Source organism: Nakaseomyces glabratus, chromosome J, assembly GCF_010111755.1.
Source record: "Nakaseomyces glabratus chromosome J, complete sequence".
Lineage (NCBI taxonomy): Eukaryota > Fungi > Ascomycota > Saccharomycetes > Saccharomycetales > Saccharomycetaceae > Nakaseomyces > Nakaseomyces glabratus.
In genome coordinates, this window is record NC_088960.1 from 810,552 (window position 1) to 826,467 (window position 15,916).

The 15,916-nt window shown below is 35.4% G+C and overlaps 7 protein-coding genes across 7 annotated transcripts; 5 read left to right on the top strand and 2 right to left on the bottom strand.

Moving 5' to 3' along the window:
* Positions 1-698: 698 nt before the first annotated feature.
* MRPL17 (mitochondrial 54S ribosomal protein mL46) lies at positions 699-1,496 on the top strand (the record flags this gene model as incomplete). The annotated part of the gene is made up of 1 exon (XM_448048.1): positions 699-1,496. The coding sequence occupies one exon, from the start codon at positions 699-701 to the stop codon at positions 1,494-1,496; it is 798 nt and encodes a 265-aa protein (XP_448048.1).
* A 200-nt stretch (positions 1,497-1,696) lies between these two features.
* Positions 1,697-2,995, bottom strand: TEX1 (Tex1p; the record flags this gene model as incomplete). Its single annotated transcript, XM_448049.1, has 1 exon — positions 1,697-2,995. The coding sequence occupies one exon, from the start codon at positions 2,993-2,995 to the stop codon at positions 1,697-1,699; it is 1,299 nt and encodes a 432-aa protein (XP_448049.1).
* A 512-nt stretch (positions 2,996-3,507) lies between these two features.
* On the top strand, positions 3,508-4,527 carry RTC4 (Rtc4p; the record flags this gene model as incomplete). The annotated part of the gene is made up of 1 exon (XM_448050.1): positions 3,508-4,527. The coding sequence occupies one exon, from the start codon at positions 3,508-3,510 to the stop codon at positions 4,525-4,527; it is 1,020 nt and encodes a 339-aa protein (XP_448050.1).
* Positions 4,528-5,106: 579 nt separating this feature from the next.
* On the top strand, positions 5,107-5,574 carry GIS2 (mRNA-binding translational activator GIS2; the record flags this gene model as incomplete). Its single annotated transcript, XM_448051.1, has 1 exon — positions 5,107-5,574. The coding sequence occupies one exon, from the start codon at positions 5,107-5,109 to the stop codon at positions 5,572-5,574; it is 468 nt and encodes a 155-aa protein (XP_448051.1).
* Positions 5,575-6,009: 435 nt separating this feature from the next.
* FOL1 (trifunctional dihydropteroate synthetase/dihydrohydroxymethylpterin pyrophosphokinase/dihydroneopterin aldolase FOL1) lies at positions 6,010-8,433 on the bottom strand (the record flags this gene model as incomplete). The annotated part of the gene is made up of 1 exon (XM_448052.1): positions 6,010-8,433. The coding sequence occupies one exon, from the start codon at positions 8,431-8,433 to the stop codon at positions 6,010-6,012; it is 2,424 nt and encodes an 807-aa protein (XP_448052.1).
* Positions 8,434-8,991: 558 nt separating this feature from the next.
* Positions 8,992-12,726, top strand: SIP3 (Sip3p; the record flags this gene model as incomplete). The annotated part of the gene is made up of 1 exon (XM_448053.1): positions 8,992-12,726. One exon carries the CDS (start codon positions 8,992-8,994, stop codon positions 12,724-12,726), a length of 3,735 nt encoding a protein of 1,244 aa, XP_448053.1.
* An 865-nt stretch (positions 12,727-13,591) lies between these two features.
* On the top strand, positions 13,592-15,829 carry DSL1 (Dsl1p; the record flags this gene model as incomplete). Its single annotated transcript, XM_448054.1, has 1 exon — positions 13,592-15,829. The coding sequence occupies one exon, from the start codon at positions 13,592-13,594 to the stop codon at positions 15,827-15,829; it is 2,238 nt and encodes a 745-aa protein (XP_448054.1).
* Positions 15,830-15,916: the final 87 nt, after the last annotated feature.

The window sequence follows — 15,916 nt, forward strand, 5'->3', positions numbered from 1 at the left end:
TGTATCTGGAATACGTGTTTTTGTTAATAGCCTTAGTTTCTAAGATATTAAAGGACCTATTGTATCATTAATAATTTCTAGTAACTAAAGTAACTCGAAAGCGGTGGGAACTTTCTGCTGACAGAATAATATTTTTTTGACCTGTAGATATCTGACAATATGATGGACGCTAATGTGTAATTTGTTGTAAAACCCACTAATATTTACTACTAGAATTTGTTTGTATATTGTAGAAAAATTGTAGACTTTGGAGTTTCTTAGGCCCATTACAGTTTGAATTGAAATTCAAAGCGAATAGTTGTTTTCTTCAGCCCAATGTGACAAAATTGCATGTCTTGTTTCATATCTTGCTAAAAGTTGTGAACTGCTGTTTATATAAACCTTCATCCAAAGTTACCAACTTTAAACTAAATAAAAATGGACATTTCAGAGCATATTATCCTGAAATAATCATATCATCTGATACGTATAATTTTGACTAGTCTCTCGTTAACCATCGAAGGAAAATGCTAGATTGTCAATTCTCGATGATATAGTACCATCCACACTGTTTGAGTAGCAATGTTGGATTCCCAGCAAGTGATTCAGATATAACATTTGATAAACAGCAAAGTCACTAGCGAGATTCGCTTCTATTGCAAGCAATTCGGTAAAATTTTAACGTTATTCAGGGGCCTGTCAAGCTGAATTGATTACCAATGTTAAGTGTTAGAGGTCTTGCAACTGCTGCGAAGGCCACGGGAAGTCCTGCTGTTAAGGTTGGTTTGATACTTTCAAGAGTCCCATTGGTTAGTCCTGAGAAATCAGAACTTGAAAGTAGTTATTACAAATACATGTCTGAGTTGGAAAGAAGATTGATGTGGACATTCCCTGCATACTTCTACTTCAAGAAAGGTACATTGTCAGAACATAGATTCTATGCAGCACAAAAAGGACCTATTAGTAAACAAGAGGGTGTATGGTTTCCTAAAGGTGTGCCTGATATAAAGCATGGTAGAGAGAGGTCGCAAAAGCAGACCATAAATCTTCCCAAATCAAAGCAACAAGAAGGACAAGCATCCGATGATATATCCAGACCTATTATAGCAAACAGTATTGTCACAGAAGCTGATAAGAATAATGATTTAACCAGCCTCGAGAGATCACTGAGAAGAACTTTGTATTTATTAATTAAGGATAAGAAAGGCATTTGGAAGTTCCCAAATTTTGACATTGGTGAGGAAAAATCATTGCATAGAGCTGCAGAAAAGGGTATAAGAGAGATCGGTGGTGAAAATATGAATACTTGGACAGTATCTAGGACACCAGCCGCAGTTCTGAAGGATGACCCAAAAAGCTCACAATTCTTAATCAAATCACACATCTTAATGGGTAGATTTGATATACAGGATAAAAGAATACTATCTGATTTTGCATGGCTATCAAAAGATGAAATTAAAGGTAAGGTTGAAAAAAACTATTACGAGAAAATCAGTTTCCTACTGTCTGATATCTAAAATTATACATGGCATTGTCATTGTTGAATCTTGTTTTATTTTGAAGCTTAACAGATTAATCAGAAGCACTGTAAATAAGATTGTTTTGGGTTTTCACTGACCTTCTTCTCAATGGGCGAAAATAATTCGATGATGGTATTGTTTTTAACTAATTCATAAAACTGTAAATACATAACTAAAGTAATTTCAAGTATATTCTATTAACGTCTCTTCGATGCCAGGAACCTACTCTTACGGTTAGGACGTGTAGATCTCGGCCCTTGACTCTTCTCTCTATCGGTATTACTTTTCTTGCTACTTTTCTTCGATATTCCTTTGCTGTGACCTTTAGAATCTCCATTTTTTCTGGATTCTGTGGATAAAACTGATAGTAATGACAATTTACCTGACCCATAGAAATGTTTCTCCAGAGTGTCATTCTTACCAGATAAAATAAACATAGTCTTATCTGGGAAAAATCTTAGTAGTGGTTCTGAATTAGAGCCGGATAAAGATGATTCATATATTATCTTTCCAGTCGTTACATCACAAAAGCATACCCTCTCATCTTCTAGACATAAACCTAACATTTTCCCTAAATGGCAGATATCCATTGATAAAATATTAGATTCTAACCCAGATATCTCTTTAATGCATATGAGAGTTCGAAGCTCCCATATTGAGCAGGAGCCATCTTTGCTACCAGAAAATAAATATCTGCCCAATGGATCTATTTTTAAACATGTAACTGAAAACCTATGTGCTGTTACTTCTAGTACCTTGAACATTTCATTATTTTCTTTATTTATGCTCATAGCTATAATACTGCCATTTTTAGTTCCAAGGAAAATATTAGAACCTGAACTGTCCCATGTTACAGAATATAGTGTATCACTGCTCATAATGGATTTCAATTTTATAGTATGTAACAGCCTATAGTCATCTTTTGCGCTGAATAAGTAAATTGAGTCTGATTTGGTAATTGCAAGTATATATTCGCCAGTGGGATCAAATAAAGCGTTATTAAGCTTAGTTTTATGATCGACCGAGATGCTCCTCACTTTGGATGCCTTTAAATTCAATTCGTCGTATTCCCATATATCTAGTTCATCAGAATTGCAAGAAGTAATCAATTGTGTTATTTCATTAGGATTCCATGAGATTGAAGTTACTAATTTATCGGTTCCACATGCATCTTTAATATGTATCATCTTTCCTGGAATAAAAGTGGCTTGAATAGATGGCCAAATAGTAATAGAACCATCAATTCTACTGTATGCTAACGAGTGACCAGCCGGGTGGAATTCAAAGGCCAGTATTTCATTAGGTGTTAACGAGTTTTTAAACCGTGATTGGATTCTGGTGATGACATGATTGTAGCGATCATCTTCTATAGCATTAATGTGTTCATTCTCGAAAGCACTTTGTAAAAACTTGACGGCGACATTCTCAACTACATTAACGTACTCGTGACTCTTGCTGGAAATGTTGTTGAATGAATCAATTGCTGTTGCTGGCATGGTTCAAAAAGCTGGACTATTTAGACTTCACTAAAACGAACTCTATTATAATTTGGCGGTTTTGTCAATCTTAACCATAAATACGGGTAGTGGCTGATATATGAGTTCAAATAAATTAGTATTGGGCTTGTAGATGCTGATCAATGGTGGTTTATAAATGATGAATCACTTATATGGTACTTTTTAAGCATTTTTCAATCAATGCCATTTTTTCAATAGGAATATTCCCAATTTTTCATATTTTACGTTTTGGTCTCATAAAGGAAGCAGAACTACACAAAGAGGAACCATTTGAGATATCTTTGAAATGAGTAAAGATGAAGAGCGACTACTGAAAGTGCTAGCAATTTGCCAGGATATCAAAGAGCTACGATGCACTACAGATCCTAGAAAGGGGGCAGTACAAGCAATTGAGAAGACTTTGCAGTTACTGTATTGCATGCGTGTATAATAAATTGTTTCCTTGAGTGCAGTAGAGTGGTATAGTGGGTTCGCGGTTGTTAATAGTGGCTATGGAGGACAGCATCGATTTACAGCGCGAGTCCCTTAACAAGCTGATACCAGAGTCTGGTAGCGATGATACTAGTAGTAGTGATGAGGTTAACGGATTGCCAACGAGTAGCGATGGTGCTGACGACGTTAGCTTGATTAACAGCGAAGATTTGAATAGTTCGTTATTGAAGAGCGACCCTGGAGGTACTAATAAATCAGATCAAACCAAGAATGATGAGACTGATTCGAACGATGATCAACGAATAGTTTTATCGGGTGGAGTTGAATTGGAAGAAGTACAAGAAACTGTAAAAGTATACAATAACGTAAAACAGGCATTGCTAGAAGTGGAAACAACAGATGAGTCTCAGTTAATATTAGATAAAATTAAAAGAGATAGTCAGTATTCTAGTGACACAGAGTGTGAAAGTCGAGATGCGGATAGTGAATTAGAAGATATTCAATTAGAGTTCCGAAGTAAATATCCACAGTTACAAATCCCATATAGCGATGAGCTTTGTGTAAAGATCATACCTTACTTGGATATTGTTTATGACATTCTGAGTGGGGTTGTTACTTCAATGTACTATACTAGAGCTAAGAGAGCAGCCATGGATTCCAAAAAGGCATTTTTATCAGCAGAGGATTTTCGAAACTTGGACATCAATTTATTTACTGCCGGATATTTTGGTCTCCGAAGACAATTGAAAGTTGGTAATATTATTTATGAAAAGTTTAGGGATGAACTTGCTCGTTCTAAATCTCCTAAGATACAATGGTGGGGCCCCATTGACTTTGCCAATTACGTCTTGGCACCAGAAGTATTAGTTAGCTTTGTGCTTGATACATGCCAGAATAAAAGGTCTGTGCAGCTGACCTCGAGGCAAGATGTTTATGAATTATTCGACAATACGACTTATTATGGCAACACAGTGACAGACAATGAACCTTTAGAGTCCTGGGAATTATCAAGGAAAAAAAGAAAATATGGACCTACTAATAATCAAAAAACTCACAAAACTAGGAAGAAGAAGTCATGATCCGTTTTATATTTATCTGTTGTCATCCTCCAACAATATTAGAACTCCATCTAATGAAAGTAAGACTACCTAGATGCTTTTGTTTGTAACAATTGTATTATAATTACAGTGTAACTGTAATTTTGCGTAAAAAGGAGAGAGGACTACATAGGTGGTGGTAGTTCCTATACTTATCAGGATGCAGGAGGATGTATTTCAGCGGCAGAAAGTACGAATTGAAATTGTATCAGTATATACGAGATTGTCAGGCTTGAAAGTGTGAACATTCGCCGTCTCTAGAGACTGAAATTTTTCATCTTTTGCTGCGAGATGGCAACGACGATGAGCATAGCAGCAGAGGATGTGCAATAGTAGAGACAGACCTCATCCATTAGCCGATGTTCGGGATCAGCATAGTGGTTAGCATTGGAGTGGGCGGCTAGGTGTAGAACAGTTGTATTTGATTCATCATAGATTTGAAATAGTTGTGCGTCTGATTTCACTTTGTCAGCGTTTTACATTTCTTTCTAGCAATTTTGTTCAGAAAAGATAACCTGGATTTTGCAAAAGATTGCCATTTAATTTCAAAAACTACAAAGGATGTCTCAAAAAGCTTGTTACGTTTGCGGTAAGATCGGCCATTTAGCTGATGACTGTGATTCTGAAAGACTATGTTACAACTGTAACCAACCAGGCCATGTTCAATCCGAATGTACAATGCCAAGAACTGTTGAACACAAGCAATGCTACAACTGTGGTGAAACCGGCCATGTCAAGAGTGAGTGTTCCATTCAACGTTGTTTCAACTGTAATCAAACTGGCCATGTCTCAAGAGAGTGTCCTGAACCAAGAAAGGGTAGATTTGGTGCTGCCAGCAAGAACGTTTCTTGTTACAAGTGTGGTGGTCCTAACCATGTTGCCAGAGACTGTATGCAAACTGACACCAAGTGTTACTCATGTGGTAGATTCGGTCACGTTTCCAGGGATTGTCCAAATGGCCCAAATGAGAAGGTTTGTTATAACTGTAACGAAACTGGTCACATCTCTAGAGACTGCCCAGTTTTGTAATCTTCCTAACCAATTACGTTATTATTAATCAGAAAGAAGAGACAATATTTTTATTTTTAACTAGTGAGCTATGAAGATGTCATTACGATCTGCAATTATCCATTATTTAATTAACATTTTGTGACTCAGTGTTCTGGAAAACAAGGATTTGTCACAATTCGGCATATAAAAGATAGTAAAGAATCAATTTGAAAAGTTATATGTTAATGCGTCTTCTGTGTATTATATATTAGATATTTGGAGATTGATATTTTATCTCGAGCATGACTAAAAATCTGCCATTAGCTATTTACTTAACCCTATTAATGAATATCCGTTACTTTTTTATGCGCATTTCAAAAAAGTTGAAAAAAAACTGATATAGCTGAATTTCACACAATAAAAGTTAATAATGTCCTATCCATATCGTTATCTCAATCAAAGAGAGGTAAATACTTAGGTTAAGGTCGCAGATCTGTACAATTCATTTGCCAATTTAATACTTTGGATACACTCTCTGACATTGTGCACTCTAATAATATCCGCATCAAATCCTACACATGTAGCTGCTATAGAACTGGTGGCTGAGTCTCTTTTAGATGGATCATCTTCTTTTGTTATAGTACCCAAGAATTTTTTTCTGGAAGGGCCGACTAACACTGGAATATTTCTGAAATTAACCGATAGATTGTCTTGTACATAACTGTAATTTTTTAAAAGGGAAGTTTGTTTAATTATCTGCAAATTCTGTTTGGCATTTTTGGCAAATCCAATACCAGGATCCAAAATTAATTGGGACCTTTGAACTCCTTTCTTCATGGCCAAACAATATCTATCGGCCATTTCCTTTCCGATATTCCTGATAAGAACCGTGCTTTCTGATGTGTTTTTTCTACCATTTACATAATGCGTTCCATCTGGTTCACCATATGTGGTTTTAGTAGACATCGTGGCAATATCACCTCTGATATGAGATAATACATATGCTATTTGTGGATTATTGGCGATGACATCAAACATTGTCGGATCAAAAGACCCGGCTGAAATATCATTTACAATATCAATACCGCATTCAATAGCACTCTGAGCAACCTTTGACCTATATGTATCTATCGACAATAAAACCTTATCAAATGGGATATCAGAGCATGCTTTAATGGCCTTTATTAAAGGAATAGTCCTTTCAATTTCTTCTTCTTCAGAAACCTGTGTTGAGCCAGGTCTTGTTGAACACCCGCCAATATCCACAATTAACTGCTCACTTAATCTTAGACCATCATTTATCATTTTCTTAACCTTTTCAACCTTTTCATTTACGTCTAAGTAAGATTCCGAACCATCAGAAAAGGAATCCGGTGTTGTGTTCACAACTCCCATAGCCAAAGCAGACGATTGTGTTCTCCATCTACTTATACCTAGAATCTCATCATAAACCTTAACGTTTTTGAACTTCAGAAATTTTTCACTTTCTCCATCTTTTGACGGTAGTGGTATAAGCTTCCATAAAATATCTTCTGGGTTCTCATTATCATATATATTTTCCAAATGATTGAAAACAGGTTCTGCAGATACAGGATGTGTAAATTCTGGGTGTAATAATTCGCATAGTGGTTCGAGAACGAACGTCCGTTCCAACATCCTTGGATGAGGTACAGTAAGATCTGTATCATTCACCAAAACATGCTCACCGCTCTCGCTTAAATAAAATATAATATCCAGGTCAATTGTTCGTGGCCCATTATTGAACTTTTTGACTCTCCCTAACTTTGTGTATTCGATGTCCTTACACAACTCTAGTAGTTCGTGAGGTGAAAGTGTTGTTTCAATACCAATACAACCATTCAAGAAAGGTGACTGATCTTTAAAATACATCGGTTCACTCTCAAAGTATGAGGAAAAGCCCTTTACTTTCACATTTGGATTTTCTCTCAGTAAATTTATAGCTCTTTCCACTTGCTGCCTTCTAGGTTCAATATTTGACCCAAATGCAAGGAATGCAGTATTCCAAGCTCCTTCAATTAATGGAACGTTTGTACCCACCGGTAAATTAAACGAATCATCCAAACTTTTTGGATCAGAACGATTGCTAAATGGCTTTTGATCATAGTGAGGCAATTCACTTGGTTTTCTCACACAACTGACACCCACACCTTCAGTATCAGTGATAGCATTTAATTTAATAACCTTAACAGAAATTGGTAGGTCTTTCAAATTGTGTCCAAAATATGAGTCATGTCCAATAATACCACATATATTTTCTGCTAGTGCCTCTACTGTTTTAAAATTTGAGTTCTCAACATGTTGAACTATCTTATCTACTATTTTCTTGATTGAAATATGATGTTCTCTGTTTCTTGGCCATGGTATTTTAATATCTAGGTCCACAAACTGTTTTTCCTTTCTTTCAAAGGTAAAAACACCAATTAGCGTCAATAGACGGAGGTTCTGTATTTTGATAAAGTCCTGTAAATCCTCTGTAACAGCAGCACGACTTCTGTTAACCTCACACGCAATATCCTTGGAACGGATGTGGACAGATGGGACATTAACTTCTAAATTTAAATTATTGATACCAAGCCAACTATCCATTGCAAATTGAGCTACATCACGAGTCATCGCACCAACGGATCCCCATCTATTGTTCTTAAGTCCTATGTATTTCAACATGTCCTTACAGATCACAGCGTAGTTCAATGAATATTTCAAATCATCTGTCTCTGAAGATTTAGAAAAATCTGTGCCCATATTCATGGTTATGTTACAACGTTGTTCAGTGGGTTGACCCCACATATCCGGACCCATATGGGCAGACGCTTCCAACTTTATCACATGAACATGATCTCGATCAGATGCATGCTTATCAACCACCAATGTACTCATAGGGAGCGTTCTAAAAAACTGTCCAATCGCAAGTTTGCGAGTATTACCCTTGATCAATTGAAACAACTTGCCTTTTAAAGAATAAGAAGCACTTTACCGAACAACAATAGATGTTATGAATAAATTAATCAAAATAACCCATTGAACGCTTGGATTCTGACTGAAGAAGTATAATTTGAGAATCCTAATGTAGTACATTCGTTCTGCTGCTACTTGTTTAAATCACTTGGGGCAAACCAATGGCTCATCGCACTTTGAACAATTTTTCATTTTGACACAGCTGAAAAATTGTGGATTGCTCGCTACCAACATTCCACTGCCAGATTATTGAAAAACACTAAATAAACAGTAGATGAGCTCTGTGCTTTGTTCAGTCTTAGACCATAACCTCTGATTGGCATTAACTCCTGGACTCATACAAAGGCCATTGTACGGATATTTGACATTTTATTGTGCAGGGACTAACAAATGAATAGACTGCTGGTCAAAGGATTGACATTAATTTCACCATCGTTATAACATAAGGATTTGTTCAGTTTAAAATTAACTGATTGAGAAATGGCCCCGTTAGAAGAACATCACAACCAGCGACAACTGCGACTTATTTCTGTTGCTTTTAAGGAGGCATCAATTGATTCGCCATCTTTCAGAGCTACAGTAAATTTCTTCCACACAAGAGTTGATATTTTTGAAGAATGGATAGACAAGTCCATGGCTTTCTATGAGAAAAAGTATACACATTCATATGATGATTTCAAAAGAACCCAAAATTCACTCTTGTCACAGCTATTACCTTCTCCATCAATGTTAAGTAGTGGACTTGTTAGCAATCAGGGATATACACCAAGCTTGGTAAGTAACTTTTTATTTGATTTTACGGAATACTCAGAAAGGATAATTAAAGCTCTTAAAGGTAACGATATATTGAATTCAACTCCGTTATCTGAATTAATATCTGTTGCTATTGATCCGTATAAGGCCTGCCGAAAATCTTTTGACTACTATCAGACAAAATATGATTCCATGCTTTCTACATTTCAAGCTGCTAACATAAGGGAGGTTAGTATTGATCCAGAGACCACCAAGAATGATACGATCCATATTTTTACGCTACAGAAAAGCTACATACAAGCATCTTTAGACCTCATAGAGGCCATTTATACACTGCGGCTACAAATTGACAAATTCTTATTGGATACAATGAATAATATGAAATCGGACTCAATATATTCCCCAAAGGATGGTTCACGACCACTTGATCTGATGCCTTCCATGAATGAATATATGAAAGACTACACCATGTGGGTTCAAAATGCTATAGATGGTGCTAGAGCATTGGAACGTGACATTGAAAATGCAAAAAAACAAGCATATGAATATACCTTGAGTCATATTACTCCATCAGAAGATATTAATGATTATGATATAAGGACTATTTCCACAAATACATTCGTCGACCAAAATATCCACATAAACAAAACACCAGAAAAGAGCGGGTGGTTATTTATGAAGACATATGTGGGGACACCGAGCAGAGAAATATGGGTGAATAGATGGTGTTTCCTGCAAAATGGTGTGTTTGGAACTTTACTATTATCACCTTCAAAAACATACGTAGAAGAAACTGATAAATTTGGTATATTTTTGACAAATATTAGATACAAACCGGAAGAATATCGAAAATTTTGTTTTGAAATGAAAATATTCAATGGTAATAATTCCGCATCACAGGATAAAAGGAAGATGATCGAGTTAGTCTTTCAAGCTTCAAGCTTGAAAGAGCTAAAATCATGGATTAACGCATTTGAAACTACTCGAAAGGTTGTCAGCCAATTAGATAAGAACAGTTTGAATTATGAAATTGCTTATAAGAGATTCTCTCCCAAATATATTGAATTCGCATCTAGTACAACGACAAAAATCGATCAACAAATAACAACTTTTGATGACACAACCGAGTCGTTATTCCAGAAGTACAAATGTGCCTTTTCAGAATATGAAGTGTTATCAGTTGGAAGCGAAAAAATATTCAATTTCCAAACAATAATAACTCCAATTTCGACGAAAATGACGAACTTAGCGTTTTTAGCTGATAATTCAGTGTATGGATCATACTGTACCAATGCTGTGGTAGCAAACATATGGGGTACGACTTACTGGAGCGATTATTCTCTGATATTGTCAACTGTCCCTATGAATGAGGAGAGAACTACCTCCAAACCGACAACTCGTTTGGTATCTCCTCATGATAAGATTATCTATCCCAAATTCTATCCAAATGCCATGAAATTTTATGACTTACAGTTTAAGAATTTATTCTTTTCCATTGACCAAAGACTAAGCAAAATAACAGAGGAGTTTCTTCTTTTCAAATTCGATGCATTCTGGTGCCCAAATAAAAAACAGAAATTTGCTTCTACTTGCTACTTAACACAATACAACCTTTACTCATTCATTAATTCTGTTGGATTTATTTGTCTAACTAAAGTCAATCTAGATGACTTAGTTTCAATCGAGAAAGACAAAGCTACACGTACACTAATAAGAATATATGACTCTAGTGGATTGCAGCTTCGGGTAAATGTCCTATTTACAGATCCTGAAGCAGTGGCCTTAAAACTCCAATATCTACTAGAAAAGAAGGCTTCAGGGACCAATGATTCGATAATGGAAATCTTTGCTAGATTCTCAGAAATTGATAAAGAAATGGAGGAGAAGAGAAACTTGGAAAGAGCCAATTCAGATTCATCTGAATCTGTTTACGATAGCCAACTCGTAGGGAGTAAACATGATCATGAGCTAACATTCTGGAATATCACTAAAGAGAGCGCTGAGCTATTAAATAAAAGAAAAATGCTACAAAAAGAAAGTAGTGTATACTTTAGTCACAATTATGACATTCCATGTAAAGGATTGATGCATTTACTGTTTGGTGACGAATCTCAAGCTTTCCCCAAATCACTATTTTTAGCGAGGAAGAATGGAACTCAACATGTAAACTGGTACTGGAAACAGAAGCGTACTAACAAAACGGGCGATGTAATTCTATCCAGAAAAATTGAGTTTGTTGTCGACATGACCGATAACTTTCTAACAACTAGCAAATATTCTGATAATAACGTAGAGGAGTTGTCATTAGAACAAAACATTGTGAAGGCAATTGATAATAAGTATTATGAGATTGACCAAACACCTGTCAGAATTAAACTACCTTTTGCAAGAATTATGAAAATCACTACAAAGTATATTATCAGTGAAGCATATGATCCAGAGAAGTCTACTTCAGAGAACAAATCAAAATCACCACGAAATGGCTCTTGCTTTCAATTGTTCTTTAATATAGATTTCCTCGATTGTAAGTCAGGGAATCCTGTGAAGGATCTTCATTTCCTAGAGAGAGTATATTTAGACTGGGCTATACATTTTGCTGGAACTGAATTCTTTCTTTTTAGGAAGGTTATTAGATTTTACTTAGAAAAGATGGGCAAGCATGGTAAAGTAATAAAAGCAATGAGATTATGCGGATTAATCGGAGTTTCTGATGAAGCAACTAATGAAACAGAAAAACATGAAGTAATAACTGAGAAAGATATAGGTACAAACAAGGATGTAAATGTTGACCCCATTGTTGACAGGAAGCAATACGATGCCCGATACACACTAAATATTATCAGCAAAGTTCTTCTCAAGAGGCTTGTTTACCGTGTTTCAAATCTGTTTTTTTTCTTATTCAGAGTTATTATCTCATTATTCTTGGGATCAAGCACTGTTGTCCAGAGTTTAAACAGATACTTGCTATTTGGACTTCTGTTATCCATTATTGTGAATTTATATCTATCTGGACGTAGCACCCTGAATTTCTGGTCTGTTCATAACGCAGAGAAAAAGTTCAATAATTTTATGAGTGATTCCGGTAAGTTTACAATGCAAAGATCAATCAAGATTGATGATCTTGACTTATTAACCGAATATCTTGCCATCGATGAAAATAACAGAGCTTACAATAAATTCCAAGAGTATTTACACGATATCGATCATGATTTCAAATACAAAACAACAAGAAAGGATCTTGCTGTGAAACGTAACGAATTACTAGTGGAACTACGTATTCTCCAGAACATGGAACGAGAACTTGTACAAGGTGAATACAAACGATTTTTACTTGAAGAGGTGGATAGATGTGAGCAAGCTTTAAGAGAAGTACCAGACCTTTTCACAAACGATGAAAACATAAAATCTTATTGCGAAAACTGCAATGACGAACTTACGCGTGTTTCAAGACTACTGCTTTGAACATTATGACCTACCTACCTTTTCATACAGATGCATTTTATATTTATATCTCTCAATTCATAAACCCTAACCTTAACATCTTCGTTATCACAACCGACGTTTGACTTTTCTGTCTTTTTCAAATGTCCTTGCGTTAACATAGATGGAAAAAAATTTAGTATTTAAAGCGGAGCATAAATTGTTCTTTCAAACTGGACGGTTTGATATATTCTCAAGTATTTCACTCCAACACTAACAAGAGTAAATTACTCTAGTATTACATGACTCCGATGGCAAATTAACTTGTAAGGTTACAGGCCCATGGATGCTTACATTTTGACTTTCGACCACTATTATTGGTGCTTTCAACAACCAATTCTAATAGCGAGAAAGTTTTCGAAGTTAAGCAACAAGGTGTACGCCAATATTTCTTGACCTGAAATACTAAAATATGTTAATACACTGTTGTGTTTATGATGACAAACTATATCTCAGCTCACTCAGATCACCCGTGATTGATAATATATTCCTATCCAACATTCATCAATTTACCTGACTTTTATCACAACAGAATTTAGCTTCTTAGTATTTCACGTAATCAAACCCTTGCAACAGTAATACAAAACCATTTAGCGTTGTCAAATTAGAATATGTATTTGTATTTTGAATCTGTAGCTGTATTGAACTCTCGATACTTTTTTCTAAAGGAATCCTGGCAGTGTAGGACTTTTGTCATCAATTTCATTTCAATTAGGTCAAATTTCAACAGTAGTACTAAACAGCAAAAACAGCAATTTTATATCAAAGCTTTATCACTACAAGTGCTACAACTTACAAGCCTAAATACAGAAGCCTATCAACTTGAAGCCCAATTAGAAATACAGTCATGACCTATGCTGATAAAGATCATGTTATTACTGAATTATTGAAGGATCCTGTATATTTGAGTCGACACAATTCGTTGGCTACCCATCCAAAAGATGAGAATGACTTGTATGCCTTGGAAACCAAATTAGAGGAAGAACTTCATGACCTTAAGGACCTGAAGATCGTGTCTTCATTGGTTAAAGAGACTCAGGTAAATCTGGATTTGATGGAACTAGAGAATTGCTACTACTCCTTATATAACTTATCAAAGAAATTAAAAAGCAGCCGTTCTTTTCTGAAACAATCATTGCATTTCCAAAGATCGGTTGCAGTACATGTTGATGAATTAAGAATCAAATTACTGTCTACAATTTATGATATTTTAGCTACAAAGTTTTGGTCTATTAGCGAAAGTAGTTTTGAGTTCCACCCAGATATTAAATGGAAGGAAGAAGAATTCATGATGAAATATGAAGAGTTCAAGTCTTTTGTCTCAAAGAGTTTTTTCCCTGACAATGCGATTAATAATTCTCATTGGCTGATTACTGATATTATACATAGCGAAGAGCAAGAGAGAATGCGTAACAAGTTGAAGGATATTTACATCAATTACATTGATTTTGCAAGTTTAACAAAAGCTGTTAAGGATGCCTTATTCTCGGATGAGTATGAGTTCGAATGGAGTGACAATAACTACACTAAACTGCTGATAACAAAGAGGGGGGCTTTATGCATACAGAAAAGAATTGAGAGCTTTAACAATCTACTGAGCTTTTTGGAGAAAGGAATTTCAAATAGTGATAAATTCAAATTACTCACAAATCTAGGCAAGGCAATAGGAATTGAGTTTTTGAGATTTGTTAAATCAAATGCTACTGGAATTATAGATAAGAATGCAAACTCAATTAAACAACAAACATTATTGTTGAACGACAGATTAAAAACTATTTCTGAGCAATCTGGAGCTTGGAATTTCGATAGTGATCAAATTAGTAAACTTCTGAATGATGAGATCCTGTATAAGAGTTTGTTACTGGATGGCGTTCTTGGACGTGCAATCTCTGATGTCAGAAAATTGATTGCTAACGAGTCCTGGAAATCAAAAACAAAAATAACATTAAAAAATTCTGAGATGCTCAATGACTCTAAGGAAAAAGAGATATCACAAGATAATGTAGGAGATGAATGGGAGTGGAACGAGGAAGAAATGGATGATGATGTTCATAACTCAACATCTAAGGTCCCAAACTCAAAATCTGAGGATTTGAATGACGATGAAGATGGTTGGGCTGATGAAATCGATGTTGATTTGGAGGACGAAATAAACACAAAAGAAACCGAACCTGAAGATGACGCCTGGAACGATGAATGGGATGTTGAAGAAGATATTAAGTCTACACATTCCAATAAAAATTCCAAAAGTAAGCATTTTATAAATACAACAGAAGAAGTAACAATAACAGAATTACCAAAAAAATTCCTCAATATAATGGAAAAACTATTGGAAGACGCACGAGCAATTGATGTAAACCTACCACTAACGGAAGATTTCAAATACAAAGCTAACCTTCTACAAACTGTCTTCTTTTCGATCAGTTCTACTAAATATGGTAACGAATGGTGGCAATTTTATAACGACATGAAATTTACTTTCGACCAAAATAACGACATGAAGAGACTACAAGAGCTAATATACAACTACATGGAAACTAATTTACAAAATACAAAGAAAATCTCCAAGAGGATACTAAGCAGCCAATTACAACAATTTCAGAGAAACGAAAACAATCCAAGTTGGAATGACACTCTTGACAACTTCTTACCATTTCTAGAAGAGGAACTTGCTAATATCACAACTCACATCACACAAGAGGATAGCTTCAGATATATCACAAGACTGTTCAGCTTTATTTTTGAGGATGTGATAATTCAAAATATACTATCATGGGATATTATTTCTGAGAAAAATTCTGAAAATATATCTGAGCTTTTAAAATTGATAATTACCAGCACACAAATCGACAGTTTAAACACATATCCAAAGTACAGAGAATTATACGAAAGAGTCAATATTGTGGCAAAGTTGTTACCATTACACTTGAAAGAAATCATGGAAATGTTTTACAACGGTGACTTCTATCTGTTTGCGACGGAAGAGATCATAACTTGGATAAAATTGCTATTTGCTGAGACGCCCTTACGGAAAGACGCAATCGATGACATATATGAAATCAGAAACACACCAACCGAAGACTGACACTGGCAAATGGCTTCATTGCATTATTCAAACAAGAGAAATGTACTATTTCACCAATATCCACTACTTTGAATCATATACAACGAC